Raw genomic sequence first — 26,175 nt, forward strand, 5'->3', positions numbered from 1 at the left:
GTATATAATTATATATTTATATATATATTTCTCTCTCTTTAAATATTTCCACGTGGTCCTTATGGATATCCAATATGGATTACCTACCATGGCTATGGTATCAACAGCTTTAACAACACCCAGGCCTCTTGTTCTTTATCGAGTGACCAGAGATTTAAGTGCCTACCAGCACTAAACTAGCAATCACTTGGACAAGCCTTTGGCACCCTTCCAAGAACTGGAAAAAAAAGAAATACTTGGCCACAAGGGAAGTGCCACACAAAGATATGTTTCTCAACTCATTCCAACAGCAAGAAGACCCCAAGGAACAAAGTTCGACCTCCGTCCCCTTCGGTGAGACTGGTCTGATTTCCCCGGAGGGGTGTCAAGGGCAGCCAGAGGGTGTTCCTATCTAGCCAGGAATGTTATGGAGCTCTGGAGCTGTTTTAAAGACTGGAAGCATTTGGGCATTTTCAAGTCAACTGGCCTTTTTCATTAAAGTTTTCATTTAAAGCCCCAACAGTGCCAGGAGTCTCCATTTTGCCTGCTTTTGGAGGCACCTGTAAGGTCTGGGAAAGTGTCCAATGTCTGTGAGCTGGAGAACATGAGAGGACCAGGAAATGACCGTAACATCTTTCTCTTCCTCAGCTTCTGCTGTGGGAGTCAATAACTGGTACTGATACACAGGACATCGATCTGCCTGTTTGGAGATAGGGAGGGAATGGAGGAGAAATGAGGTAACACTAAGTGTCATCCAAACTCTACGTGTCGGAAAATCACTTGAAGGGAACTCCCTGCTCCCCTCCAAAACACGTGGATCTGGCAGGGGGAAAGAGCCTTCAGGAAGCATTTCACTGACACCCTTTCTGGCTCAGTAAGGTCACGGATGTCAATGTTGGGGACTGAATGAGAACCAAGTCTGAGGTTTCTCTTTTCATTAACCTATTTCACAAAGGATCCTCCTGGGAAATCCAGAGACTCCGATGACAAGGTGAAAAAAAAAAAGTAAAAGCAAGCTAACAACTTCTTCCAAAGACAAGTAGGGCTTCACTAAATTTCTACCAACTTACTGCCATTCAAGGCAAGACAAAGCCTCAAACAACAAATTATACTGGGTGTCAGATGCCAGTTCACTGTCCCCCTTCCAACAACGGTAGCACTTGATTATTCTCTTTCAGTCCAAACCACTTATGAATTCTCCGTGATCTTTGTTTTCTATTCTGGAGCCCAAATTCTCTAAGCTCTTCTCCTCATCTTAAACCTCAGCAATCTCATTCTCTTCTCACCTGTGTGACAACAGGCATCGTCCATTTCACAAGTCTCTGACCTGCCCTACAAAAACTCACAGTCCCTTTTCTTTCCTACTTCAAAAAGAAAAAACCAAAAACAACAACAAAACACACAAACACCAACATAGCTATTTTTTTTTTTTACAGTGACCTGGAAACATTCATCGTTTCAGCGCTGCTGAGTGACAGCAGAATCTCTCCTTTCAGCTTCCCAAATCCTGCCCACTGCCGAGCCAGAAATCCCTCTCCCAAACCACTGCTCAGAGCCAAACGAACGACTTCTCAATCCCAATTCTTCTGCCCCCTACACACACTGATTTTCCATCCTGCCCTCCGTGCGCCTCTCGGGATAACTCACCCATTTGCAAGAGTAAGCATCAAGTTTCAGGGTCACATTCACACAGGTTGTCTGAACACTGAGGGTTGTTCACTGTACTCTTTGGATCCCAAATTCAGCATCTGATGTGCTATGGAGAGGGAAAGGCTCTTCCAAGCTCCCATCTGACCTCTCCATAGCCCTTCTCTCCATAGCCCTCATCAGTCCTTCTCTGATCACCAAGGACTGATGAGCGCAGCTCTCCAGCTAAGGATGCTCACTGCTAACCTACCAATGCTTTAGTCAAAGAGAAGATTCTGAACTCCTCTCCTCCTGGCTGAGTGCTATTGCCCTCTAGTTACACTTCAGTGCTTTAAAAACATCCTTCCGAAATACTCTGCACAAACCCCTTCTCATAGTGCTGATCCCAGCAGAACTGTCCCACCTTCTCTCACAGCCAATTCTGCCTCCACCAGTAATACATGCAGCATTTTTCCTCCTCATCTCCTCCTCTCCTCCCCGTCACACTGCTCTTCACAGCATTTACTGTGCCTCCCTCCCTTCAGCTTCAGGTAATCCAGGAAAAAAAAGCTGCTACTTCAAGACTGCGGATCATTTTGGAAGAAATAAACTGCATAAATATACCAAATTCACAGGCACACCTTTGGGAAGGAGCTATTGGGAAACTTGGGCTTGGAATAAAGGAGGCCGCAATGTAGTTTTTTTTACAGGCCACACAGGTAATGGGGCATATTAAAATATGTAAAATATATATTTTTCCATATTTTAACGGCATGGATTGAAAACAAAAAAGATATTCTTAGTGAGTGTGGTCAGACACAAGCATTTATCTCCATCATCCTCCCGCTCCAATCCACTCTTAGCAGGATGAAATCAAATCCAGAAAGCCTGGATTCCTGCCCTCATAGTATCAGATGGAAGTGGGGAAGGTAGGGGAGACCCTTCTTACAAGGAGTAGGAGGCCACTAAAGGAAACTCTTTTTCCCATACATTCATCTCACATGATGATTTCTACGGTCCATCTGTTTCCTGGCTCTTGAGCATCATTCACGAAGACTCCGGAGGCTCCTCAGGTATCTTCTCCCAGCTGGAAAGCTGCCCACAGCTAAGAGGGGTTTGTGGAGGCAGGGGGAAGGAGGAAGCAGATCTTGCAATTTGTACTGCATACAGAGCTCAAATCCTGGACACAAGAGGTTGATGGAGCCACTGAGTCCAGACAGAAGCAGCCAGTTAAGTTCCCTTTGTAGGAACCCTTTGGGTTTGTTTGTTTTTCTCTTTTCTCTTTTTTTTTTGTTTCTTCTGTTTTTTGCACTTTTGGAAGATACTTCTTAAAATGCCAATTCTTGACGTGACCAAGGACTCCGGAACAATGCATAAGAGCCTTATCCCCTCCCCTCTGAAAGGCTGCTAGTTCCCCCCACCGAGGGCACTAGGACGCTGCTGAAAACGGCACAGAACTGGATGAGATTTCGGCTGATTTCACGATGGTGATGACACTGGTGGTGGCAACTTTGGTCGGGGTAATAGGGCCTCGCGCCACTGTACGAGCAAAGGTCTGGAGTGCTTCGTACTTGGAGCGCAAGGCATCCAGCTCTAGCTTCATGCTGCTGTTTTCTCTGGCCAGCTTCTCCACCTCTTGCTGCAGCTCAACCCGCTGCCTCTCGAGCTCCTCTTTCTGAGTCACACGCTTGATGCGGCAGCTGGCAGCGTAGCCCCGGTTCTTCAGCGTGCGCCTCCGCTGCTTCAGACGGATGACCTCCTCTTTGGTGAGACCCCTCAGGTGCTGGTTCAGCTCCCGTACGGACATTGACACGAGTTCATCATCACTCAGCACTGGGGCATTCTCTCCTGACTCCTCCTTTACCTGCAAATACCAACAGCACAGGGGTAGCAGCAGCCCGACGTGAGAGGATGCTCGGACAGCAGAAAGAGAAAAGGCCACCCCTCAGCAGTGTGACAGCCCTACCTGGAAAACAGCCCTGGTGTGCTGTGGAGAGCAAAAGCGCCACTAAAACATTTGGGTTAAACATGGCAGAGATCTGAGCACTGTAGTTGTCTGGGTTTGGGTCACCCCCTTAGGTCAGAGAAAGCAGTGAGCTTTACATACCCAATGTGAACCCAGCAGCAAGATTTTCAAGGGGATAAATGTAAAGCCAGCTGAAGCCTTTTTTTTTGTGAAGTCCTTTGTCAGGACCTGGAATTCATACTGAACACTAAAGATGACACCTTTCCCAAGCATTATGCTGGGACACCAGTGCAGCATCTCAAAAGCAGAATAGCTGCTTTATGCAGGGCTTAATTCAGCATTTTGTGGCTTTTCGTTGAAGACTGCTCATTTGAGCAGTGAGTAAAACCAACCCTGTTTGGCTTCAAGGACACAGCCTGATTTGGTTTTGCTGGGGCACAGGCCAGACTCAAGTTACATGAGAAAACCACCAAGGCCTTGTCCTTTTCTCAAGCACATTTGCCACCACCATTACTTTCAGAATCATAGAATCATTTAGGTTGAAAAAGACCTTCAGTATCACTGAACCCAGAAGTTTTAAGACACCAGCCTTTTGTCTTTTCAGAGGCTGCAGGACATAAGGAATGAAGAGCCAAAACACCGGAAAGAAATTTTTAGCAATGCATTAACACCATCAAGCCAGTACATCTGAAGCATTTACTGTCTCATGGATCTGGGAGACACCAGCTGAACGTGTCCCTTCTCCAGTGCCTCCCAGTCCTGGCAGTAAAAGCACTTCATTGACAAGCCTGGGAGCACTGGTTTCAGGATGCTGCCAATAACTGCTATAGCCAGAAGTCTCTTGGATAGCTGCTGGGATATGCCAGCCTCCTTGCCATCCCAGAGACTTCAGACCTCTTTCTCGGTATTGCCAGTATTCTTCTACCCTAACCTTTCCTGTAGACAGTGGGAAATTGTATCAGCACCCATTTGTGAGAGTCTCTCGGAAAGGAAAAGAACAGACACGTATGATGAACAGTGCAGTTCTGTGACAGCCTCCCCAGCCACCCAGCACCACCCACTCAGCTTCTTCCCTACCTTTAATGCCTTGTTCGGTTTGGGATTAGTCGTCATAACCTGAGCACAGTCTTCTGGACAAAACTGCTCAGAAATTGCAACTGGAAAGACAAAACAAGGTTTCCAGGTTAATCTCGGAGATGAAGGCAGGAAGAAGATATCCGACACATGGCCCAAGCCCCATACTCAACCACCATTGAAAGAAATAACCACACAGTTGTTTGAAGCATTGGGAAGGATTCAGATATTAGTTATCCTATTCAGATATGAGAAAGAGAAATTTGTGTTGACAAGTGCATTGCTTTTTAACGCTAACACCTCATATTTTGCTATTAACCACGCTAAGATCCAGCAGAGAAGACAGGGCAGGGAGCAAAGGAGGACACCCACTTTCATCTGTAAACAACAGTCACACTAAGCACCACGCACCACCTTGCCATGTGCCACCCCATTCCAAGGGGAGCACAGAGCGTGGCCTCCAAGGCCCTGTCACTGGCCCACCTCCCCCTGGAGGAATCCCAGACGCTCCAAATGGCCTATTAGGGACTGAATTAAGAGTTACCTCTGCTCATAAAAGGCACTGAAAAGCCACAAGACAACAACTCCCTTCATTCTCATTTTGATGATTATTAGCCCGGCTCGAAATTGAACCAGCAACCCAGAAAGAAGCTGCCTGGTGTGTAACCTGCTTCCAGTGCCGTCCCCACCCAAAAGAGACGCTACCAGAAAACCCAAACAACAGAAACAAAAGCCCCCGACAACAAAGCCAGGAAGGAGTTCACCTCTCCCAACACACCAAGACTGTTGCTTCTCAATCCTCCAGCCCCAGACTGAGAGCAGACCTGCTTGATATTTCTAGTGACGTGGAGGCATGTCCATCCTCAGCCAGCCTGTCCCCTGCCGCGACACTGCCCTTCACTCTCACCTTAGCCAGCGACTACACCCCTCCGACCAGCGCCCTGCAGAAAATCCACCTGCCCACACCTCCACCCAACCCCTTCACCCCGTGGTGACAGCAGCACCTACCGTGGGAGAGGCGCCGGCAGCCGTGCCACCATCACAGCCTCTGCTATGGCTCCCCAGAGGGGAGGGGGTGAGGCGGTGATGCCCCCGACGCAGGGTGGCTTCGAGGGCTGCACACCCGCGGCACCGCAGAGCGCAGCCTGTCTGGCGGGAGTCCTCTGTCTCCCCCCACCTTCTCCAGCCCAGCCCAAACCCTCCCCATTTCCACGTCTGCATCGTGTCACACATCCTAATCATTCATGAAAAATCCAGCCAAAGCATCCCAAGCATGATTCCCTTCTGATAGTTGCCATGGTGACCTTGGGAAAGTAGCCAACCCGGAGACAGTCACCATGGAAACAGAGAAGCCCAAAAGCAATAATGACTTCAGGTCATGTCTGTGCAAAGACATCACGAGGTCGTCGGAGAGTAAACAAACTCATTCATATCTGCAAACAGGGGTGGCGGGATTTGGGGGGGTGCAAAGGTGGGGCGTGGGGACCAGTGGGAGCCGGGTGGGCGAAGGTGCTGGCTCAGCCTGTGCTGCTGTCACTCGAATTTTATCAGTCAAGACACCTCACCATCACACGACTTACGTAAAAATCAAGATGAAGAGCAGGAGGGGAAAAAATAATCCTGTAATTGCAGAGCTGCAAGATACTATCCTAGATATTAGGGAGTGTATTTAGGCGCCTCCTCTATTTTTAAGCCCGAGACAGCACAGCTCTCCATGTCTGGAGGAGGGACAAGGACAGCCGCACAGCGCACAAGCCAAGATGCTCCGTGATGAATGGACCACTTATAGCAACTGGTGTGCACTGCATTTTCTAGAGCATCACCGAGTCCTTCCCTGCTCTCCTCCAGCACCGAGCCCCACCCCGGGCACACCTCCAGCCACAGCCCCTGTCCCGACAGGACAGCAGGAGTGGGCAGGGTGCAGGGCAGGGGGACAAGTCACAGCCCCCTGCAGCTGCCTCGGACAGACGGGACGTGCCCAGCCTCTGCCTGTGTTCTCTCCAGGAGGGCAGGATGTCCTACGAGCACAAGCACCTCTTCAGACCCCAGCACTGCCCTTTCACCGTCCATCGCTTCCCCTCCGCACCAGGCTTTTGCTGCCCACCCCTACCTCCCGGCCGGAGGCGCAGCCGAAGGCACTGGCAGCTGGGAGGAAGGAAAAAGCTCCTTGTCTTGGCCAACAGGACTCGTCTCGGAGTTGAGGAGCGCAGAGGCGCTGCCAGTGCGTAGAGGAAAGGGCCGGCAGCCCCCTCCCTGCAGAGGCGCAGCCGGGCCGCAGGCAGTTGGTGCCATAGTTATGCAGTGAGTCACCAGCTGTTTACAGAGTTCGAGCGCTCACATTCCCACAGCATCAGAAACTCTTCCTTCCCTCGGCGGCATCCCCCCTCCCTCGCCGCCCCCATCCCTACAAGGGAAGGGGCGCGCTGGGCGCGCTGGCCGCTCGCCGCGCTGCGAACGCCGGAAAAGGAAAGGCAAAAAGGAGGGGGAGGCCAACGACAGCCCCGTCACACCCACCGACTGCACAAAAAGCCTTTTGATCCTCACCCAGCGCGTCTTCAAAGCGTTTTCTACGCCAGCCGATGGAAAAACTGAACGCGGCCGCTTGGCCGCGCGGAGATGGAAAGAAATGTAAAGTATCATGGAAAACAAGAGCCGAGGGGTGAGGCTGCCTCCAGTGAGGGTCAGTGGGAGGGCTCACCTGCCACCCCGAGCAGTGTTCCGGCTCTGAGTGATGAAACCCTTCTGGTCACCTGTTGCTCCATGTCACCAAAGCAACAGCTCCTTACCCTGCACATTCCTCAGCGGACAGCACAGGCTCTTGGCACAGCGTCTTGTGCTGCACACCTGTCTTCCTTCCCCCACACACCAAGGCACCCTGGATGGGCCAGCATCCCTCCCAGATAGGCTGGGATCCACCCTACTGCACCGGGGGTGATGGGCCAGAGCTGCTGCTGACACAGAGATTAATGAGGAGGTTCAAGGCACCAACAGGAATTGTGATGCCAAACCCTCTTGAAACAAGGACACTGGGGGCTGGCCCGACCCAAAGGGCAAGCCTTCATAGAGCAAGTAGGAACACTCAAACAGGCTCAAGTCTCACACTCAGATATTAGTGCCAGGGAGAGTCTTATCTCTGCACAAGGTGAAGGCACAGGTGTGGTCCGGGCTCCGCTCGAAACCGATACAACAACACTCGCAATCCTCACCAGCAGTCCTCCAGAGCCTTGGGCTCCATCTCCTCATCTACCAAACACTTCCCATCAGGACTATTTGGGACTATTCAGCTACAAGCAAGAAGACACTAAAATCAGCACAGCATCCCCCACAGTTGCAAGGCAAAACCCCACAACAAAATCATAAACCACTCCACAAACAAGCCATATCCAGCAACATTCCCTAAACATGCTGCACAGGGGTCTTCTGGGACCCTGCCTGCGATTTGATTATTAGAACCCTTTTAGTCTTTACCCTACCCCTGCCCTTCTTTCCTTAATTGCGTTTGCTGCATCACATCTAAAATTAGGAGCTCAGCTTTTTGGAACGAGGACCGCGTTACATCCCTGCTCTGTAAGCAGTACGACACACTTCGAACGCCACATCAATAAAGCAGCAAGTAGTAATACACCAACTGTGAGGGGAAAAAGCTTTTCCAGAGCAGCTCCACGCTTGTATTTACAGCAAGTGTTTTGACTGTGGGTTACATAAAGAGCCCTTGTAATTCTGCAATAAAGTTACCCATTGACAGCCTTGCCAACGCCCTCTCCCTCTCTCAGACAGCTCCTATGCCTCTTGCAGCATCCTCCCAAAAACCTGGAGGTCTCCAGCTGACATCCTAAGCCTGACAGTCTCAGCTTAGAGCGTCTAGAGATCCCAGTTCCTTTGCTTTGAAAGGGAAAGGCAGCAGAAAGCCTGACTCAGGCAGAGGTAGGACAGAGCTTTCCACACAAGGCTTGCAATTAAGAAAGAAAACATGCCAGAGTGAGATTTCAGACTTTCCACGCTACAGGGCTTTCCAAGCGCGTTACACATTAAGGAATTACTATAAAGTCACTGCCGACACCCGACAACTGCGGATGAACTTGAATTTTAAAACTCTTTCTGCGCTGAAACACAACCCCGGCCAGAACATGAGTGCCTGGCAGACAGCCCTGCTGATGTTTAGCTTCTATCCTCACACACATACAGCAAACTGAAAACATGCAACCCTCACCTTCCGCCAGGCCGGCAACGACTTCCCGAGGGCAGAAAAACAGCGCAAGGTTCAAGCGGCGATGGGGATCTCTGCCATCATGTCTCAATTTCGGCACCGACAGCTATGCAGGGAATACTCTACTCATTCCCAAATGCAGCCATTTAATTCCTAGGCAGCTGTTTAAATTTCTCGTTTATCCGCAAGTTATTCCCAGCTCCAGAGCGCTAGCCAAACGGATGTGCCTACCAGGGATAACATCTGAGCTGACAGGTGAAAGGAACTACAGATGCTTAAATCCTCGTTGCTGTGCCCTGCCACTCGGAGGCACGACACGGATTTCCAGCACATTGCAGCATGGTAGGCAGAGCACCATCCCTCTCCCCATCATTCAAAAAGCCATTCTCCTGCTCTGACAACCTTCACACATCCTGTAAGGCAGACTGACGCTTGTCACTCATTTGTAATGAGAGCGGGGAGGGACGGGCTGGTGGTGTGAATCAGAGAGTAGAGAAGCATATGCGAGGCAATATATTTGACATGAAGAGAGAGAAGACACAAGGAGGGGGTGAGTCACTGTTTACTGTTCTAGAGGAGCTCCACGCAGCCCTCGCCCAGCTGGCCAGCTTTCCGTTTCCCTTATGGATCGGAACCAGCATCCAGCAGCAAAGAGGAGATTCAGGAACCTTCAGAGCACATTTGAGAGCTGCCAGGACACAGCTCTCTGAGGCGCTCTCTGGGGAAGCCTGGACACGGATCAGACAGTCTTCAGTGGTTTGGTAAACAACCTAGTCAGAAGCTGCAGAGAGCCTGTGGTTAGGGAGCAGGGATACAGAGCACCAGGCGGGTACGCCTGTGTGTCACCTCTGAAACTTCGTGGAGGAGGAGGCTGAAGGGGAAAGGTATGCGACAGCCAGCCCTGCTACTGACAAGCTTACAGCACTTTTTCCATCACGTGCCTGCAAAACACGGTGACAGAGATATACTGGAATTACACCTCAGCATCACCAGCCCAGAGATGCATCTCCCCAGCCAGACAAGCTGAGCCACCAAGCAACAAATAACTTGCTCGGACACACAGATGGATCCTGGGGCAGAGCTGGGATTGGGATTCCTAACTTTGCTGCTCTTGACCCCAAGTGCCAGCCATCAAGTCAGAGACCTTCACTAACTGCTAATAGTGGAACATAGCAGCATCACTATTTGGTGTCCTGCAATATTGCAAAGCAGTGGGATCCACTACACAGCCTGTCCCTCCCTTTGGGAGCACACTGCCAGGGTAATTGCTCTCATTACTGCCTTCCCCCAGCCCTTGTGCTGATGGTCACAGAGCACTGCATCACTTGTGCTTGCTTCATGCTTGGAAGATTCTCTGCCCAAGTTTGAAGATAGCCTCAAACAATAGCTGAGACAGAAGTGGAAACTGCCTGTTCATCTCTACAGGGTGCTGAGCCTGAAACTTCCTGATAATTGAAAGTGCTAGCACCGCTCAAGTATTTCACAGCTGGATGTTTACAAAAATGATCAGCAAGCAAGCTTATCCCACAAACCCCGACTGCCGCAGGGGCCAGCGCTCCCAGCTGTCCTTTCTTTGCTTCCCAAACATCTCACACAGCTAGAGATTTTCAATACCAAGTCCTGCAGCACATTCCATGCCATTAATCATCTTCCAATGTTGATGGAAATCAGAGGGTATCAAGCTGATCTGTATTTTTCCCTTTCAGGAGGCACACAGCAGTACTGAACTCCATGCCGCAACAGATTGCCGAGACGGGCGACGGCGCAGAAATGACATAAAACATGACAAAGCACGCTGTCCTTGACAGGCAAGCAGGAAAAAAAAAAAAAAAAGCCAACAAATTTCTGCCTCTGGTTCAGAAACAGTTGTGAAGCAAGGCAAGAACCTGGCGTAACACAGCCGGGAACATTTAACAGGGCTCAAAGCCCTGTCAAGCTCAGAGCCCGCAGAAGCGGGCAGGGTGTCCTGACGGCGAGAGAGTCACCGTGTGCCCAACCTTGCGGCAAGCAGGTCGCCGGTCGCTGGCAGCCCCAGGTCCGGCAGCTCGGCCGGGCGGGAGCAGAGTTAACTCCGGGGCCGCTCAGCCCTGCGCGCTGCCATTGGGCAGCAGCAGCGTCCATCAGCCCGAGGAAGTGACTGCACGAGGAAGGCTTGAGGAAGGGCTCTCCGCAGGCAGCACCGCGGACACACACGGAAGGAGAGGGGGCAAAAAGCGGAGGGACGCACGCTCCTTTCAGCAGTGAGAAAAAATCGGCAGGTAAAGTCATTCGCTGCTAAAACCCCGACAGCACCCACGGCGCGACGCGCTGGGCTGGGGCGCAGGGCTGCGCCCGCCACGGGCTTACAAAAACTGAAAGTGCAAGAAAAAGGCGTGCAGCTTTTCAGGGAAACACTTTCCTCTCACTGGCTCCCTCCACCTCCCGCAGTCCCAGCTCAGCTTTAGGCACGGCTGGCAAAGGAGGGGGCGGCCAGGTGAAAGCGAAAATGGAGGCCTTTCCCTTTTCTGTAACAACTTTGCCCAAAGGGGGCTCGTTCCTAATTTGAGACCTCGTGGCCTGCTTTCAGCAGAATCTGTAAAATAAATCCTCCACGGAGCAACCCACGAGGGAGGAGAGCGGGCTCTCAGCCTGAGGAAGAGGAGGAGGAAGGAAACAGACCCTGACACACTGTGAGAGTTTGGAGATCTCAGTTCCCCGTCGCTCGTGGCCTGGATGATTCCCCACCTTATGCCGCTGCCGTCACGGGGAGCTTGAAGAGGTTCCCCCCACCCACCTCCTCACTTCTGATTAAATCCCCAAACCGTCCCGCACCCACCAGACAGTCACGCGGCAGTGCCCGCTCCCGGAACGTCACCGTCCCCTTTCCTCCCACCGCCAAGTCCCTGGGCGGCCGCAGAGCACCCCGTTTCCAGGGCGGCCCCATGCACACGCATCCCACCCTCCCCACAGGCTCCGGGAGCAGCCCGAACACACCACGCACCTCTCCCTCTTTCGACCCAACCAGCAGCTGTGCTCGGCCGAGATAAGCCCCCAGCTCGCCGCAGCCCTGACCCCCAGCCCATCCGACAGGCAGCGACGCGCCCGCCTGGCGTTTCCCGGTGGCGGCTGCTCCTGCCCGATAACCGGGGCGGAGAGCGGATCACGAAGCCGCCACCACGCCCGGCCACCGCCGCACGCCACGGCCACGCTGCCCGGCCCCGGCTGCGCCCCGGCTCCCTCCGTACTACAAAAGCTGCTATTTTTAGTCGGCGGAGCGCGCGGCGTCACAACAGGTTTCCTCACATGTATTTTAAGAGCCATTCAAAGGCAGAGGCAGGCAGCGCGCTCATCCTCGGGGGGAAGAAAAATAACAACAAGAGACAGGAAAGCATCACCCCGGCGAACACCCAGGGGACCCCCAGCCCCACGTCCCCGAGGGTGCGGGGGTGCTGCCGGCCCCGTCCCGCGGGGGTTGAGCGGTGCCGGCTCCGCGCCGGTGCGAGGTGACAGAGGAGATGTGACCGCGGGGCCGTGGCGCCCCCGCCCCCCGGGGGCTCCAGGGGCCGCTCGGCGGGGGCGGGCGGCGCTCCCCGAGCCCCCTGCCGCTCCCCCGCGGCGGGGCTGCCGCCGCCCCCCTCTCGCCCCCCGCCGGGCCCCACGTGCGCGCCCGGCCCGGCCCGGCCCGGTGCGAGGGGCGGCGGCACCACGTGCCCGGCGCGGTGGTGACTCAGCACTTTTACCTCCGCCGCCCCGCCCGCCCGCGCCCGACCGGACCCGACCGGACCGAGCGGGACCCGGGCCGGACCGGGCCGAGCCGCCCCTTCCCCCGCGATCGAGCGGCAACGCACGGCCACCCCCCCTTCCCGGCTCCGACCCTCCCCCCCGCCCCCGCCCCCTCCGCGCCGCGCCCGGGCGGCTCCTCACCTGCGTGCCGGCGGGAGCGCCCCGTGGCGGGGGCGGCGGCGGGGGCGGCGGGGGCGCGGGGGCGGCGGCGGGGGCGCTGCGCGGCTCCCTCCTCCCTCCCTGCCAGCGAGTCCCGCGGACAACAACAAGCGCGGGGCGGCCGCCTCCCCCCCGCCGCGCCGCCGACCAACCAGCGCCCCCGCCGCTTCCGGCATGGCGCGTCACCGCGCGCGTCACCGCCCGGCCCGCCCCGCCGCGTCGCGTCACCCAGCGGGACCGCCCGCGCGGTTCATTCATGGGGAAGGGCGCGGGACGGGCGGGGCGCCGCTGCCGGCACGTAGTCGTCCCCCTTCATTCTCATCCCTATCCCCTTCCTCATCCCCGTTCTAATTCTCATCCTGAACCTCATCCTTCCTTCATCCCCATCTTCCTCCCTATCCTCACCCTGATCCTCATTCCTCTTTTATCCCCTCTTCACCCCCGTCTCCTCTACACCACGCCCCGTGCCCCCGCCCCGCTGCGGGGCTCACCCCTCTCCGACAGCTCCCGCCCACCCGGAGCAGCCCCGATAGAGGGGTTTTGCACCCTCACACACCGGTGCGTTTTATAGAATCATAGAATGGTTGATTAGGGAGGGTCATTAAAGCTCATCGCGTTTCAAACCCCCTGCCATGCACAGGGACACCTTCCACTAGACCAGGTTGTTCCAAGCCCCATCCAAACTGGCCTTGAACGCCTCCAGGGATGGGGCATCCACAACTTCACTGCGCAACCTGTGCCAGTGCCTCACCACCCTCACAGGAAATAATATCTTCCATGCATCTAATCTAAACCTGCTCTCTGTCAGTTTAAAGCCATTACTCCTTGTCCTTTCACCACATGCATAGGTCAAAAGTCCCTCTTTAGCTTTGTTGCAGGCTCCCTTCAGACAGGGAAAGACAACATTAAGGTCTCCCTGGAGCCTTCTCCAGGCTGAGTAATCCCGATTCTCTCCACCTTTCCTCACAGGAGAGATGCTCCATCCCTCTAAATCAACTTGGTGGCCTTCTCTGGACTCACTCCAACAGTTCCATGTCCTTCCTATGCTGAGGACCCCAGAGCTGGACACAGCACTGCAGCTGGGGTCTCACCAGAGCAGAGCAGAGGGTCAGAATCACTTCCCTTGACCTACTGACCACTCTGCTTTTGCTGCAGCACAGGACACAGTTGGCTTTCTGGGCTTCAAGTGCATTGTTTGCTCTAAGGGTCATAGTTGAGGCTTTGAGTAAGATCCCATCTTTCCCTGTTCCCTTTAAACAACACAAGCTGCAAAACATGGGGAGCCTCATGTCTGGCACAGCCCCAAGGATCTGAGCAGCCAGAGCAAGGTTTAGGCAAATGCACCTCCCTGATGTTAAGAAATCCCCATTTATCATTGGAACTGAGCTAATGAGGTTGGCTAAATGAGGTGGTGGCATGAAGCTGCTGCCCAGTGTAGCTGCAACAGCTTTGGCCTTCACCTCTCCCAGATTTGCCAACACTGGTTGAAATCCTGCACTGGATACTGGGACAGGATGAGCTAAGAGTTAGAGGGCAGATTGCAGACATGCCTGTGATCTCCACTGATTCCTCTGAGATTTGTCTCCAGATCTCCTTTCCATCCGGGAGGGTTCTGGTGGCTCAGACAGCCAAGAGAAGCAAGGAGGGGGATGCTGGTTGTGGGAGCTTTGAGGTCACTGATGTCCCCAACACAGTCATCTGCCCTGTCATCTGTGCTCTCTTTGAGTGGCGATAACAAAGAGTGCCCAGAGCCATCCTATATCATCCAAGGTTTATCCCTGGTCCTAAAGGGCAGGAGGGATGGGTTGGCTGCATCCTGAATGGGGGTTTCACCCTCTGCAGTGACAGCACCACACATGGGGCTCACCAGAACTGAGGTAGTCTCCCCTGTTTTTGCAACAACATAGGGTTTGGCAGATCACATATGGCAGGAGAGGAGCAGCTGTGTCACCTGAAATTCTGTTTCTGGGTGAATTGCCCTGTTCACAACAGGTTCCTTTTTGTTTTCATTCCCTGGGGAAAGTACTTCTGCTCCAAAGGTCTGTTTTCATTCTCAACTGAACTTTAGACTGCGGTGGCCTTCAATAGTAAACAAGGAGCAGCTCTCCAGTCCCTTAAAAAGTGGGAAAGCCTGTGCAGTTCTACACACTTGTTAAGCAGATGAAGAGGAGTGCATGGGAGACAGGACCTCTAGTGAAAACTTGGATGGAAAAAGGGCTGCGTGTGGGTTTTTGTGGATCTGGCCCACGTACTGTGTGCTCAAAACACGCCCAGCACCACGATTTCCTGAAGCCACGGTGCAGGGATAAAGAACTCTCAACCTTACAAGTGGGGACAGAGGCATTCGTTCTCTGGATTTTGCCACCCTGCACGCATCGCCTGGAGGAAAACCTAAAAAATCACCGATCTGCCATACTCTCCAGTCTTGAACAGCACCGATCGCAGACACAAACATTAAAAATAAAATTTAGAAATCACACAGAGCGCAGGAGCGGGCTGAGGAGGGGCGGGCGCGGATGCGCCGCTACTAGAGAGGTGCGGTAGGAGCTCGCCGAGCGGCTCATCGGGTGTTTACGGCGGAGCTGCAGCGCCGGGAGCTCTGCCCGCTGTCCGTCCGCTGCCCGCTGTCCGTCCGCTGCCCGCTGTCCGTCCGCTGCCCGCAGCCACAATGTCAAGAGGAGACACGTGTATGTAAGCGCCGGCACGGCCGGAGCGGGGCCCGCAGGCGAGCAGGGGCTCCCGGGACTCACCGCTCGCCGTGCCCGCCCGGGGACACCAACCTGTGTGTCCACCCCGCCCCGCGGTGCCACCGCTGCGGGCCGGCCGGGCACAAACCCCGGGTGCTGGTGCTGGTGGCGTGCCGAGGTCCCCGGGGCTCACGGCGGGTGGGCGCTGCCGCCCCGGAGCCGCCCGCGCGTGGGGAAGCGGCGGGAGGTTGCATAAGGAGGAGGCGCTGCTGCTCCGGGAGGTTCTCGGCCAGGCCCCGGCGGGTTGAGCCGCCGTGGTGGCCGAGCTGGGGGAGCTCTGCCGGGAATAAACCTGGTTGTGGGGGTGGAGCCGCTTTCTGAGCCTTTGTAGCGAGCAGGGTCTGGGTGGCAGTGACAGGAGATGGAGAGAAGAAAGTTGTGTCTCTTTTTTTAAGGTGCTGAGATTGCTCCGTGCAAACTCACCAGGAGCCTGGGGGTCTCCTTCTGCTTAGAGTCCGGGAGGTGTTTGTCTGAGAGGCTGTTAGGATCAGTTTTTATCAGTGGGAAGCAAGGACTAGTAGCATATTCCCAGCCATCCCTTGCCCAGCCCTCTCCGGGTCTAAAACCTCTGAGTCAGGGCTTTGGACGATGATGACAGAGGATGCTTGAAGAGGATGCTCAGAGCAGAAGATGCTCGGAGCAGAGAATGCTTCCCATCTTGGAGCCGCAGCTCTCAGCACCACGGCTCTGTTCCCACCGGCAGAGCAAGCTCGGTTTTGCTTGCACCTTCCAGAAACGCTGCAGCCCATAAATTCAGACCTGGGAAAAACTCCTTGAGGGGCCATGCTGCCACCCCCCGGGAGCAGAGGGGGGTTCAGGCAGAGGGTGCTTTGTCCCTTGGAGAGTCAGGAGTCAGCATTTCCCCACACTTAGCAGGGTCAGGACCACCCGACCTTGGCAAAGCCTTCCTTTGCTGAGTTTGCCAGGTGCATCTTAGCCAAAGGTGCAGATGTGATGCTGCAGGGTGCTGAGGTGGGCAGGCTCTGCCTGAACCACAGGCATCAGGAGAGGGGGAAGCTGTCCTTGAGGCCTGGGCAAGCTCTCCCCCTCAGTCTCCTTCACGCCTGCCAACATCTCCCCTTCCATCCAGCACCAGGACAATGAAGTCATACCAGAAGCTGACAACAACACAGCCAGCAGCATGCCGGGTGGAAGAGGAAGGGGCTGCCCCGATGCCCAGTGGCCGTGGGAAGCTGGCCCCATGCTGGGTGGGCAGTGGGCTGCTGGTGGCCGCCGTGCTGCTGAGCACCATCACTGTCTGGGTGCTGCGGCAAGTATCAGGGGGCTGGCTTGGACCCACCCTGCCCCCCAAATGTCTCCTGGTACCTGAAAGCCACCGCTTTGACTGCTACCCGGAGCGGCGTGTGGTGGTGACCCAGGAGCTCTGTGAAAGCCGAGGGTGCTGCTTCATCCAGAGTCCCCCGCTGGCAGAGGGCAAGCAGGGGGTGCCCTGGTGCTTCTATCCCCCTGACTTCCCTAGCTACACCCTGGAGAGCCTCAACCAGACAGCGCTGGGCATGGTGGGGTTGCTGGTGCGAAGGGAGAAGGCCTATTATCTGCGGGACATCGAGAAGCTGAGGCTGGATGTGGAATTTGAGACGGACACACGGCTGCACATCAAGGTGGGCTTCCTGCTGACTGCCCTCCAGAGCCTGTGGCTGCTCTCCTGACCTCTGCACTTGCCATCCTGTGGGTGACCATCCCTTGCTTGGGCCAAGTCTGGAATCTGCTGTGCTCCAGGCATGGCTGTGTGGGGCTGATGAGCATCTCCAGCCCTTTGCCCTCTTGCTTTGCTGGTCCTTAAAGCGCTTTTTCTCCCTTTTGCAGATAACAGATGCAGCCAACCCACGCTATGAGGTTCCCCTCGATGTTCCCCAGGTGACGAAGAGAGCAGAAAACCCCATCTACAGTCTGAACTTCTCCTGGGACCCCTTTGGGGTGCTTCTGCAGCGCAAAGCAACAGGGACAGTGCTGTAAGAACCCACCTCATCCTCATCCTGTGGCGAGTGGGGAGAAGCTCACCCCATCCTAGGCAGGCTCCAGCATACTTCCCAGAGGATTTTTTTAGGAAAACCCTTCTGTGAGATATCCAGCCAATTGTTACTCTTTGTCTTGAATCTTTTGAGCAGTACTCACCTGGTGATGTGACAACACGTGGCTTCCTGGCCCCACAGGCTGGCCACGTGCTTGCTATGGCCATGGCAGAGCTGTGTGGGATCAGCACCTCTTCAAAAACTTCCCAGTGCCCTCCTCTGGTGATTCCTCCTCTGGTCCTACAGAAGCCAAACACTGTGTATGTCCCAACGCATCACCAATAAGTGACCTGGTGGTTCAGGAAAAGGGCCAAAGAATGGTTGTGACTTTGCCCTCTTCCTGCTTTTGCATTACCCTGGCTGTCCAAGCTATAGGGACACCCAGAGCTCCATGCTTTTTGTGGTAAAAAGACTGCAGGTGACTTTGCTGTACTGCTTCTGTCACCTCCACAACTTTGCCCACACTAACTTGGTGGCAAGCACCAACAGCTGGGCAATGTCTGGCCAGGGTGTTTTGGGATCCCATCCCTTCCTCCTCCTTCCCACTTGCTGGTGACTGTGGTCTGTCCTGTACTTGGGAGCTGCTTATCAGTGACAGCAGGCTGAGAAACCCGATGGCCATATCACCTCGGTGGTTAATAATAACCTGGGTGGAAACTTCTGGTGTCAAAGGGAAGACTGTGCTGCACTGGGTCAGGCTGGGTTGGGCTTGGGCTATGCCTTGTGTCCAGCCAGACCTGAATTTGCTCCTGGGCCACGGTGTTGGGGCTGGATGCAGGGTGAGATGTGCTGCCAGACTGCCCCTTGAGATGCTTTGAGAGAGAAGAGATCAATTATTGATGGGTAGATGGAATCTAATGGGTCCCAGAATCCTCTCTTGACCTTCTCTCTTCCTTGGTGTCACCCTGACAGGCTCAACACCACTGTGGCCCCCTTGATCTTTGCTGACCAGTTTCTCCAGATATCCACATCACTGCCATCCAAGTTCCTCTATGGGCTGGGGGAGCACCGTGACAGCTTCCTGCACAGCCTGGACTGGAACACCCTCACACTGTGGGCCCGTGATGTCTCTCCCACGGTACATCTGCCCTCTCTCCGTGGGGCTGCAGGGGGTTAGGACAGGGGTGCCACTCTCCTGTGCTTTGGACAAAGCCTGGGAAAACATGGCAGGGGTGGGCAGCAGCACTGGGAGAGGCGGGGGACGGGCAGGTATGTGCCAGGGAGGATTTCAGAGCAATTGCAAAATGCTCTTGGCGCTCTGAGGACACTGGGTGTTTCCGCTCCACCCTGCTCCTCGTGCAATGTGTTGTGGTGAGGCAGGAGGTTTCCCCCTCACCCAGCCCAGCTCAGTGGCAGCCCCTGAGCTGGAGGAAAAAGCAGCCTCCCATGGCCTTCAGCACCAGCTCTGAAGCCATCTCCATCAATCACCTGGTCCTCCAGAGAGGTGACAGATACCTGGCTAGGTGGTGGCAGCATATGCAGCTCAGGGTCATTTACTCACCTCCAGTGACATGGGATTCTCCTGCTTTGCCCTCTTTACTGTCTTACCTGGCACGTCCTCCTTGCAGGAATCATTCAACCTGTACGGCGCTCACCCCTTCTACCTGCTGATGGAGGAGGGTGGAGATGCTCATGGCGTTTTCCTCCTCAACAGCAATGCCATGGGTAGGTGTCCAGCAGACCCCCGGCCAGCTTGTCCCTGGTGGAGAACCTGGCAGATGGGACAGACGGGAGCTGCTGGAGTGGCCAGTTTGGGAACTTGGGGTGAGAGGAAGCCGTAAAAGGGAAAGATGTGGTTTGATGGCTCCGTTATTGAGCACAGCCATCTGTTTCCTGGCTACGGCGAGGCTCTTTAGCAACTGCCGAGCAGTTTAACCACACGCCCAGCTGCCGAGTTGCCATCAGGAAAGCAAGCCCCTTGCCTGCAGGTCCATGCCCATTCCCCCTCCACCGAAATGTTCTTACCCCCAGGCCCAGCAGCGAGGCACAGCTGGGGCACAGCTGGGGATGCTGTCTGTTCCTCGTGCTCTTCCCAGCTGTGCTGTGCCAGCTGTGGCCATGAGATGTGCCAGCTGATAGCACAGCAGCTCCTGCGGGCTCTGCCGTGTCGGGGGTGGCACCAGGACCACCTGTCTCTCCCAGCAGCTGCTGCTTGCAGCCAGCTGGGATGATGCTGCTCACACCAGGGCTCTGACAGCTCCAGCTGCGCTCAGCTCTGTTGCAGTGATGCTGCCGAGGATGAGCTTGTGCAGAGATCGAGGAGCTCAGCTCACCTGAGCTGAGGTGCAAAGGCTCCTTCATGTGAAGAGCCCTACCCAGGAAAGCCTTGCTCCCAGATGCTTGCTTGTGCAAGTAGCTCTAGATTCACTTAAAAGGGGATTTCAGGGGAAGACATGAAGGAAAGAACTGCACTTAAGTGCTTAGTCTTGGTCCAGCAGGAGAAGCTGGCGCAGATTTGAGCTTAAAGAGCAGATTTTCAAGATAGCATAAACCAATGATCTCTCTGGGCTGTGATGATTTAAGCTTCCAGACACCCATTTAGCATCTGCTGAGTGCAAGGCAGGGATTTCTCTATTCCCCTGAGCATTGCCTGTGATGCTGCCTGGGCCCCACTGTGGGGGCTGAGGTCTGAGGGTTGCTCCTAAATTGTCACTGTCTTTTTCTCTTCTCCTTCCCACTCAAAGAGGTGGCCTTGCAGCCTGCTCCAGGCCTGACCTGGAGGAGTATTGGAGGGGTGCTGGATTTTTACATTTTCCTGGGGCCCGATCCCAACATGGTCATCCAGCAGTACCAGCAGGTGATAGGTAAGTGCCTACACCCCAACATGGCTATCTGCAGGCACCTTCCGCATGTCCACATCCTTGTGTCACCCCAGCTTCATCACCATCCCCAACCCTCTCAGCTGGGGAGGGATCAGCATCCCCCAGCCATCCCATCCCCAGCCCTTCCATCACTGAGGCCAGTGATCACCTTTTATCCCTCCTCTCCCCTGATCTTCCCATTCTTTTGAGATGCTGCTGTCATCTAGGGAAAACCCTTTGTTCTCCCACTGTCCCACTCCAGGTTTCCCAGCCATGCCACCCCTCTGGGCTCTTGGCTTCCACCTCTGCCGCTGGGGCTACGGATCCAGCAATGAGACCTGGCAGACTGTGAGAGCCATGAGGAACTACCAGATCCCCCAGGTAACCCCTCAGACCTGTGGAGCAGGGGGTCAAGTCTCCACCACCCACCCCTGAGCCTCTTTCCCGCAGGATGGGCAGTGGAATGACATCGATTACATGGATGGATACCGGGACTTCACCTTGGATTCTCAGAAATTTGCCTCCCTCCCCTCTCTGGTGGAAGATCTCCACAAACATGGGCAGCACTACGTTATGATCTTGGTATTCCCCCTCCTCTCCCGTTGTGCTGTCTTTGCTGCTGAGCTGGGATGTCACACAGGGGCGGAAGGGATGCTCATGGTCCCAGCTGGTCATCCCTGGCCCTGGGGATTTTTGTGGGAGGTTGGTTCCCAGTGCTGGTCAGGCAGCTGTAAACTGCCGCTGGAAATCCCCCTAATGCAAGGACCAGGTTCTTGTGCTGTGCTCCTGTCTTTCTGAGAGGGTAGAAGGATGGCCCTGACCCCTGTGGGTGAAGGAATGGAGGAAGTGTGGCTCAGGGAGTTTAACTTGTGGGTGCTCAGCTGAGGTGCCCTCACATCCCCACAAGTGCTGGGATCTTGTGACCTGGCTGCAATCTCTCTTCTCCCCTCTGCAAGGAGTGGGGACATGACTTCTGTGTGCTGGGGACAGTGGGGACCATCAGGTCCTTGTGGGGGAAGGTTGGATTTCCTCTTCATTGAACTCCCTGTAGTAGCCCAAGCCTGTCCATGACCTGACATTTCTTGCATAAGCACAAGATTTCTTGTATTTGTCCCCCTCTCCCCAAAATGCCCTAACGGGTCCTGGGGACTTGCAGAAGTGGCATTTTAGAAAACATGCCTGGAAGTGGAAGTGTTGAAGCAAGTTTCTCTTCCCCTTGGGGGGAAACAGCCACTGTGTGTGGGCTCTGGCTGACCCTGTTTGGGTTCTCTTCTGGGAACCACACTGGTCTGGTTGGGGGAAGGAGCCATGGTCTGCCTGGAATGGCACTAACCTCCTGCTCCATCCCCAGGATCCTGGCATCAGCAGCACCAGCCCTCACGGCTCCTACTGGCCTTTTGATGAAGGCTTGAGACGGGGCTTGTTCCTCAACACCACCCAAGGGCAGCCACTCATCGGGCAGGTGAGCAGCTCCAGGGGGAAATCCCAGCCCTGTGGGTTGTGCAATACCAGGGTTGAGATTTCATCACAACAGAGGGAAAGCCAAGTGGTCAAGGGACTTCTCCAGGATAATTGCCAGAGCCTGTCTCAAACCTTGTCCTCATGTGTCACCTCGTGGTGTCTTCACGGGCTCTGGGAGGCAGCTGCTGCCCAGCAGAGGAGCCTGTGGAAGTCATATGAGCTTAACAAAGTCAGCAGTGCTGCCTAAGGCTGGTCATCTGATTTCTCTCCCTTCCTGTTTCTGGGGTGAGGGGAGGTTGTGATGGACAAGGTGCCTCCAGATCGGCTCTGCAGCTGTTCTCTCCCACTTTGACTCCCCTGGCTGATTTCTCCCAGCTGCTCTCCCTCGCCATCTCCAAGGAGGGGGCTTTTGATGTGGCCTGAAAACACAGGGGAAAATGAATTGGCTAAAATTCCTGGAATGAGGCAAAGCATGGAGAAATCCTGGTTTTTCCCTGACATGTTCTTGGTGAGGTGGTATCAGGCCTTGTGCAAGTGGAGACAGAGCAGCTGCTCCATCAGCTGCCACTGCCCACAGACTGTGGGAACTCCTGAGCACCTGGTAGTCTCTGTACCATGGAGGCAGGAGGGATGCTCTGTGTATAGCACCCAGGACTTGAAGCATTGGCTGGGTTTGTCTTTGGTCTCGTTGCCTGTTTCAGCCCCAGATGAAATCCCTGGCATGCTGTGATACCCTGTTCCCATGCATTTTTGATGTCCCCACAGGTCTGGCCTGGTTACACTGCCTTTGCAGACTTCTCCAACCCGGACACACACCAGTGGTGGCTAGAGAACCTGCAGCACTTCTATGCCCATGTGCCCTTTGATGGCCTCTGGATTGTAAGTCCCTCCTTGCCTCTGGGTTGTTCCCTGCCAGCAGCTCAGCTCGTGCCTGGTGTGTGCCCTTGGCAGGACTGTCCCTCAAGTGCAGCTTTCCTAGGCCTACCACTAATCCCCAAAACCACACCCTTGAAATTGCTCCACAATTTTCATTGCTTAGGACATGAATGAACCATCCAACTTCATGGATGGGTCTGAAGATGGCTGCCCCCCAGGAGAGCTTGACAGCCCACCCTACACTCCGGGTAAGGAGGGAGATGAGATTCAAGGCTGTGCTGGTAGGTACTGTGTGCTTTGAAATCGCTGCCAACTGGGTGTGGTGGGGCAAAACCATTGCTAAGAGACATCGTATCTCTTTTACACCCTGAATGTCTCCATCCCTACTTGCATGTAGGGTCTGACATGTTCCAGAGAAAGCAGGCTCAAGGGACAGAGTTGTCATGGCAGGGGAATATAACGACTTGACAGTTTTCCACTCTTAAATCCATGTCTAAGCCATGCACACTCCTTGGGGCCATGTCAGGGTGCGGGATGGGGCTGTCTGCTTGAGCTGTTGGCACTGGGCTGCCAGCGATGGCTGGTTCCCATGGGAGGGCTGACCCAGAGCCAGCATGTGTGGGAAGCCCACATCCCCTGCACCCCACCACCAGCAGGTGCCAGCTGGGCTCTCCCTCCTGGCAGCCGTGTTGGGCGATTCCCTCTCTGCAAAGACGGTGTGTGCCTCGGCAAAGCAGAAAGTCTCAGTGCACTACAACCTCCACAACCTCTATGGGCTGATGGAAGCCAAAGCCACAGCAAGGTACCTGAGCCTCCTGCTTCCTCACAGTCTGGGGATGGGTTGGGATGAAATCCTTCTCAGAGGTGAGTAGGAAAAGGGTGGAGATTTGAGTGCCTGATCTGAAGGGGAGAAGCTCTGGCTGCTCACAGCCTGTGGGATGGGAATAACCCAGAAGAGGGGAGCTGATACTGCTCTGTGAGGGACGGGTGGATGAGGCCAGTCCTGGTGCCAACCCTCTGCCACCACAGGGCTGCAGGGGGCTGGAATTCTCCTTCAACTGTTGTGGGATAAGAGAAACACCTGTCAGGCTGCTCTTACCTTCTCCCCCAGCTCTCCCTGTTGTTTTCCAGCGCCTTGATCCAGATCCGGGGGAAGCGTCCCTTTGTCATCTCCCGCTCCACCTTCCCCAGCCAGGGCCGGTACTCAGGGCACTGGCTTGGTGACAACCGGAGCCAGTGGAAGGACATGTATTACTCAATCCCAGGTGGGTGGCACAGACCCCCTGAAGCATCCCAGACAGCTTTCTGCTTATTTGGAGCTGTCTCCAAAACTCCCTGCGCCCTGCTGACTGTCCCTGCCCTCAGGGCTGCTGAGCTTCAGCCTCTTTGGCATCCCGCTGGTTGGGGCAGACATCTGCGGCTTCTCTGGCAGCACCTCGGAGGAGCTGTGCACCCGATGGATGCAACTCGGTGCCTTCTACCCCTTTGCTCGCAACCACAACACCCAGAACGAGAAGGTCGAGGACAGTGTGCCCGGTGGGAGGCATCCTAGGGGTGGGATGCTGGATGTGGGATGCAGGATATGGGATGCTGGATGTGGGGATGCAGGAGGGGATGTTAGGAGTGGGACAGCTGCTGAGTCCCTGTGTGTCCCCCAGGCTCAGGACCCAACAGTGTTCAGCCCTGCGGCCAGGACAGCCATGAAGGATGTGCTGCTGACCCGCTACTCCCTCCTGCCCTTCCTCTACACCCTGTTCCACCGTGCCCACCTGCAAGGGGACACCGTCGCCCGGCCCTTGTTCTTTGAGTAAGACTAACCCCCCTGGGAGCAGGGGAGAGGCTTGGGCTGAATCATGGAGCTGTGGCTGATTGAGCAGCATCTCCATCCTGCCACAGGTTCCCTGGGGATGTGGCCACCTGGGAGCTGGACAGACAGTTCCTGTGGGGCCGGAGCCTGCTGGTCACACCAGTGCTGGAGCCCGGGGTGGACTCAGTCACAGGTTATGTCCCCCAAGGCACGTGGTACGACTTCTACACGGTGAGGAGCATCACAGCATTTGGCCAGGGGTCGGGTGATCCCTGTTTGGGGATCTTTGGTCCTCTTGGAGCTGTGGGTGGGAAGCCCTGGCTGAGCCCAGCGAGCCCTGATGGAGTAAGGGGTGGGGATGGCTGCTGCCCAGACCTGTGCCTAAGCCCTCACCATGCTCTTGGTCCCTCACACCCATGTCTCTTGCTGCCTGCCCAGGGCTCCTCGGTGAACAGCAGTGGGGAGATGTTGAAGATGTCAGCCCCTCTGGAGCACCTCAACCTGCACATCCGGGAAGGCTCCATCCTGCCCACCCAGGTGAGTGCCCACCCATCACCTCCCTGCGTGCTGTCCACAGTGTTTGTGTGTCCCCCCACATCTCAGCTTCTGGACCCCCAGTGCTCATGGCCCTACAGAACCCATGTCTTCGAATCCTAGAAACCCGGAACCACCACCGAGGTGACTCGAGGGAACCCACTGCACCTCATCGTGGCCTTGTCCTCACATGGCACTGCCTGGGGGGATCTTTTCTGGGATGATGGCAAGAGCCTGGACACCTTCGAGCAGGGCAACTACTCCTACGTGGTGTTCAATGTCACGCAGGTGAGATGTGGTGGGGAGGGCAGGAGTGGAGCATCCCATGGCACCTGGTCACCTTGAGCTCATGCTGTCGCCTCCTGCAGAATATCTTCACCTCAACCGTCCTCCATGCCAGCACTGAGGCCACCAAGGTCACCACTGGCACACTGAGCATCTTTGGAGTGCAGAAGCCGCCCAGCAAGGTCCTCCTGAATGGCCAGGAGAAACCCTTTTCCTACCTGGACAACCAGGTATGGCCCCATTTCAGGATGCCCTTTCCTGAGTGGGGGTCCCTATACTGAGGGTCTCCACCCCTCCTCCTCCAGGGTCACAGTGCTGGTGACCAAAGAGGTGGGTGAGGGCTCCCTGTGGCTCTCCTGCCTTGCCAGGGTTTAGGGGAAAGCATTCTCCACTTCCCTCCTGCCAAGGCTGCACCCCAGAATGTCTCCTCTCCCCACACAGGTTCTCACCGTGAGTGACCTTGGCATCAGCCTCCACCAGAGCTTCTCCCTGCAGTGGCTGTGACCAGGGGGCTGTGGGGTCACGCCCATCTCGCCAGAACCATCCATCCAGGAGATGCTCAATGCTCCAGCCCCTGAAGCCAGGACGCTGCCATGGAAGGGGAATCAGGGACTGTCACCTGCTGCTGCGTGTCCCCCTCCAGCACAGCTGGGGACAGGGGACATGGGATGGGGGCTTAGCTGCTGGGTGTTCCTCATGTGGTCTTGGTGGGCGGTGTGGGTGGAGGTGTGGGTACTCACAATCCCTGCTGCAATAAAGGCATGTGGAGAGCTTGTCCTGGGAGCATGATATGGGGACAGAAGGGGTGGCATGGGGGAAAGGGGGTGGGCAGCCAGTGGCTGTGAGGTCCCCAGTTTT

The 26,175-nt window shown here is 55.3% G+C and overlaps 2 protein-coding genes across 8 annotated transcripts; one reads left to right on the forward strand and one right to left on the reverse strand.

Annotated features, from left to right (window-relative positions):
• Positions 1 to 2,233: 2,233 nt before the first annotated feature.
• Positions 2,234 to 12,886, reverse strand: MAFK (MAF bZIP transcription factor K). Of its 6 annotated transcripts, none has more exons than XM_085074587.1 (3): positions 12,756 to 12,886; positions 4,649 to 4,728; positions 2,234 to 3,469 (listed from the first exon to the last, which is right to left on the reverse strand). In XM_085074587.1, exons 2-3 carry the CDS (start codon positions 4,682 to 4,684, stop codon positions 3,035 to 3,037), a joined length of 471 nt encoding a protein of 156 aa, XP_084930713.1. In that variant the 5' UTR covers positions 4,685 to 4,728; positions 12,756 to 12,886; the 3' UTR covers positions 2,234 to 3,034. The 6 variants fall into 6 exon arrangements, with proteins under 6 accessions (XP_084930713.1, XP_084930712.1, XP_084930716.1 ...); XM_085074586.1 differs by lacking the exon at positions 12,756 to 12,886 and adding an exon at positions 11,833 to 11,853; XM_085074590.1 differs by lacking the exon at positions 12,756 to 12,886 and adding an exon at positions 11,668 to 11,687.
• On the forward strand, positions 10,958 to 26,092 carry LOC146430700 (lysosomal alpha-glucosidase-like). 2 transcript variants are annotated; one of them, XM_085074584.1, is made up of 20 exons: positions 10,958 to 11,110; positions 16,611 to 17,142; positions 17,348 to 17,493; positions 18,466 to 18,631; positions 19,122 to 19,218; positions 20,238 to 20,357; positions 20,617 to 20,735; positions 20,805 to 20,936; positions 21,706 to 21,816; positions 22,581 to 22,694; positions 22,855 to 22,939; positions 23,376 to 23,493; positions 23,823 to 23,956; positions 24,057 to 24,208; positions 24,350 to 24,498; positions 24,588 to 24,729; positions 24,937 to 25,035; positions 25,156 to 25,320; positions 25,401 to 25,547; positions 25,759 to 26,092. In XM_085074584.1, the coding sequence occupies exons 2-20, from the start codon at positions 16,621 to 16,623 to the stop codon at positions 25,819 to 25,821; spliced, it is 2,781 nt and encodes a 926-aa protein (XP_084930710.1). In that variant the 5' UTR covers positions 10,958 to 11,110; positions 16,611 to 16,620; the 3' UTR covers positions 25,822 to 26,092. The 2 variants fall into 2 exon arrangements, with proteins under 2 accessions (XP_084930710.1, XP_084930709.1); XM_085074583.1 differs by lacking the exon at positions 10,958 to 11,110 and adding an exon at positions 15,292 to 15,460.
• Positions 26,093 to 26,175: the final 83 nt, after the last annotated feature.

The sequence above is a fragment of the Lichenostomus cassidix genome, chromosome 14 (assembly GCF_008360975.1).
Source record: "Lichenostomus cassidix isolate B80296 chromosome 14, HeHo_3.0, whole genome shotgun sequence".
Taxonomy (NCBI): domain Eukaryota; kingdom Metazoa; phylum Chordata; class Aves; order Passeriformes; family Meliphagidae; genus Lichenostomus; species Lichenostomus cassidix.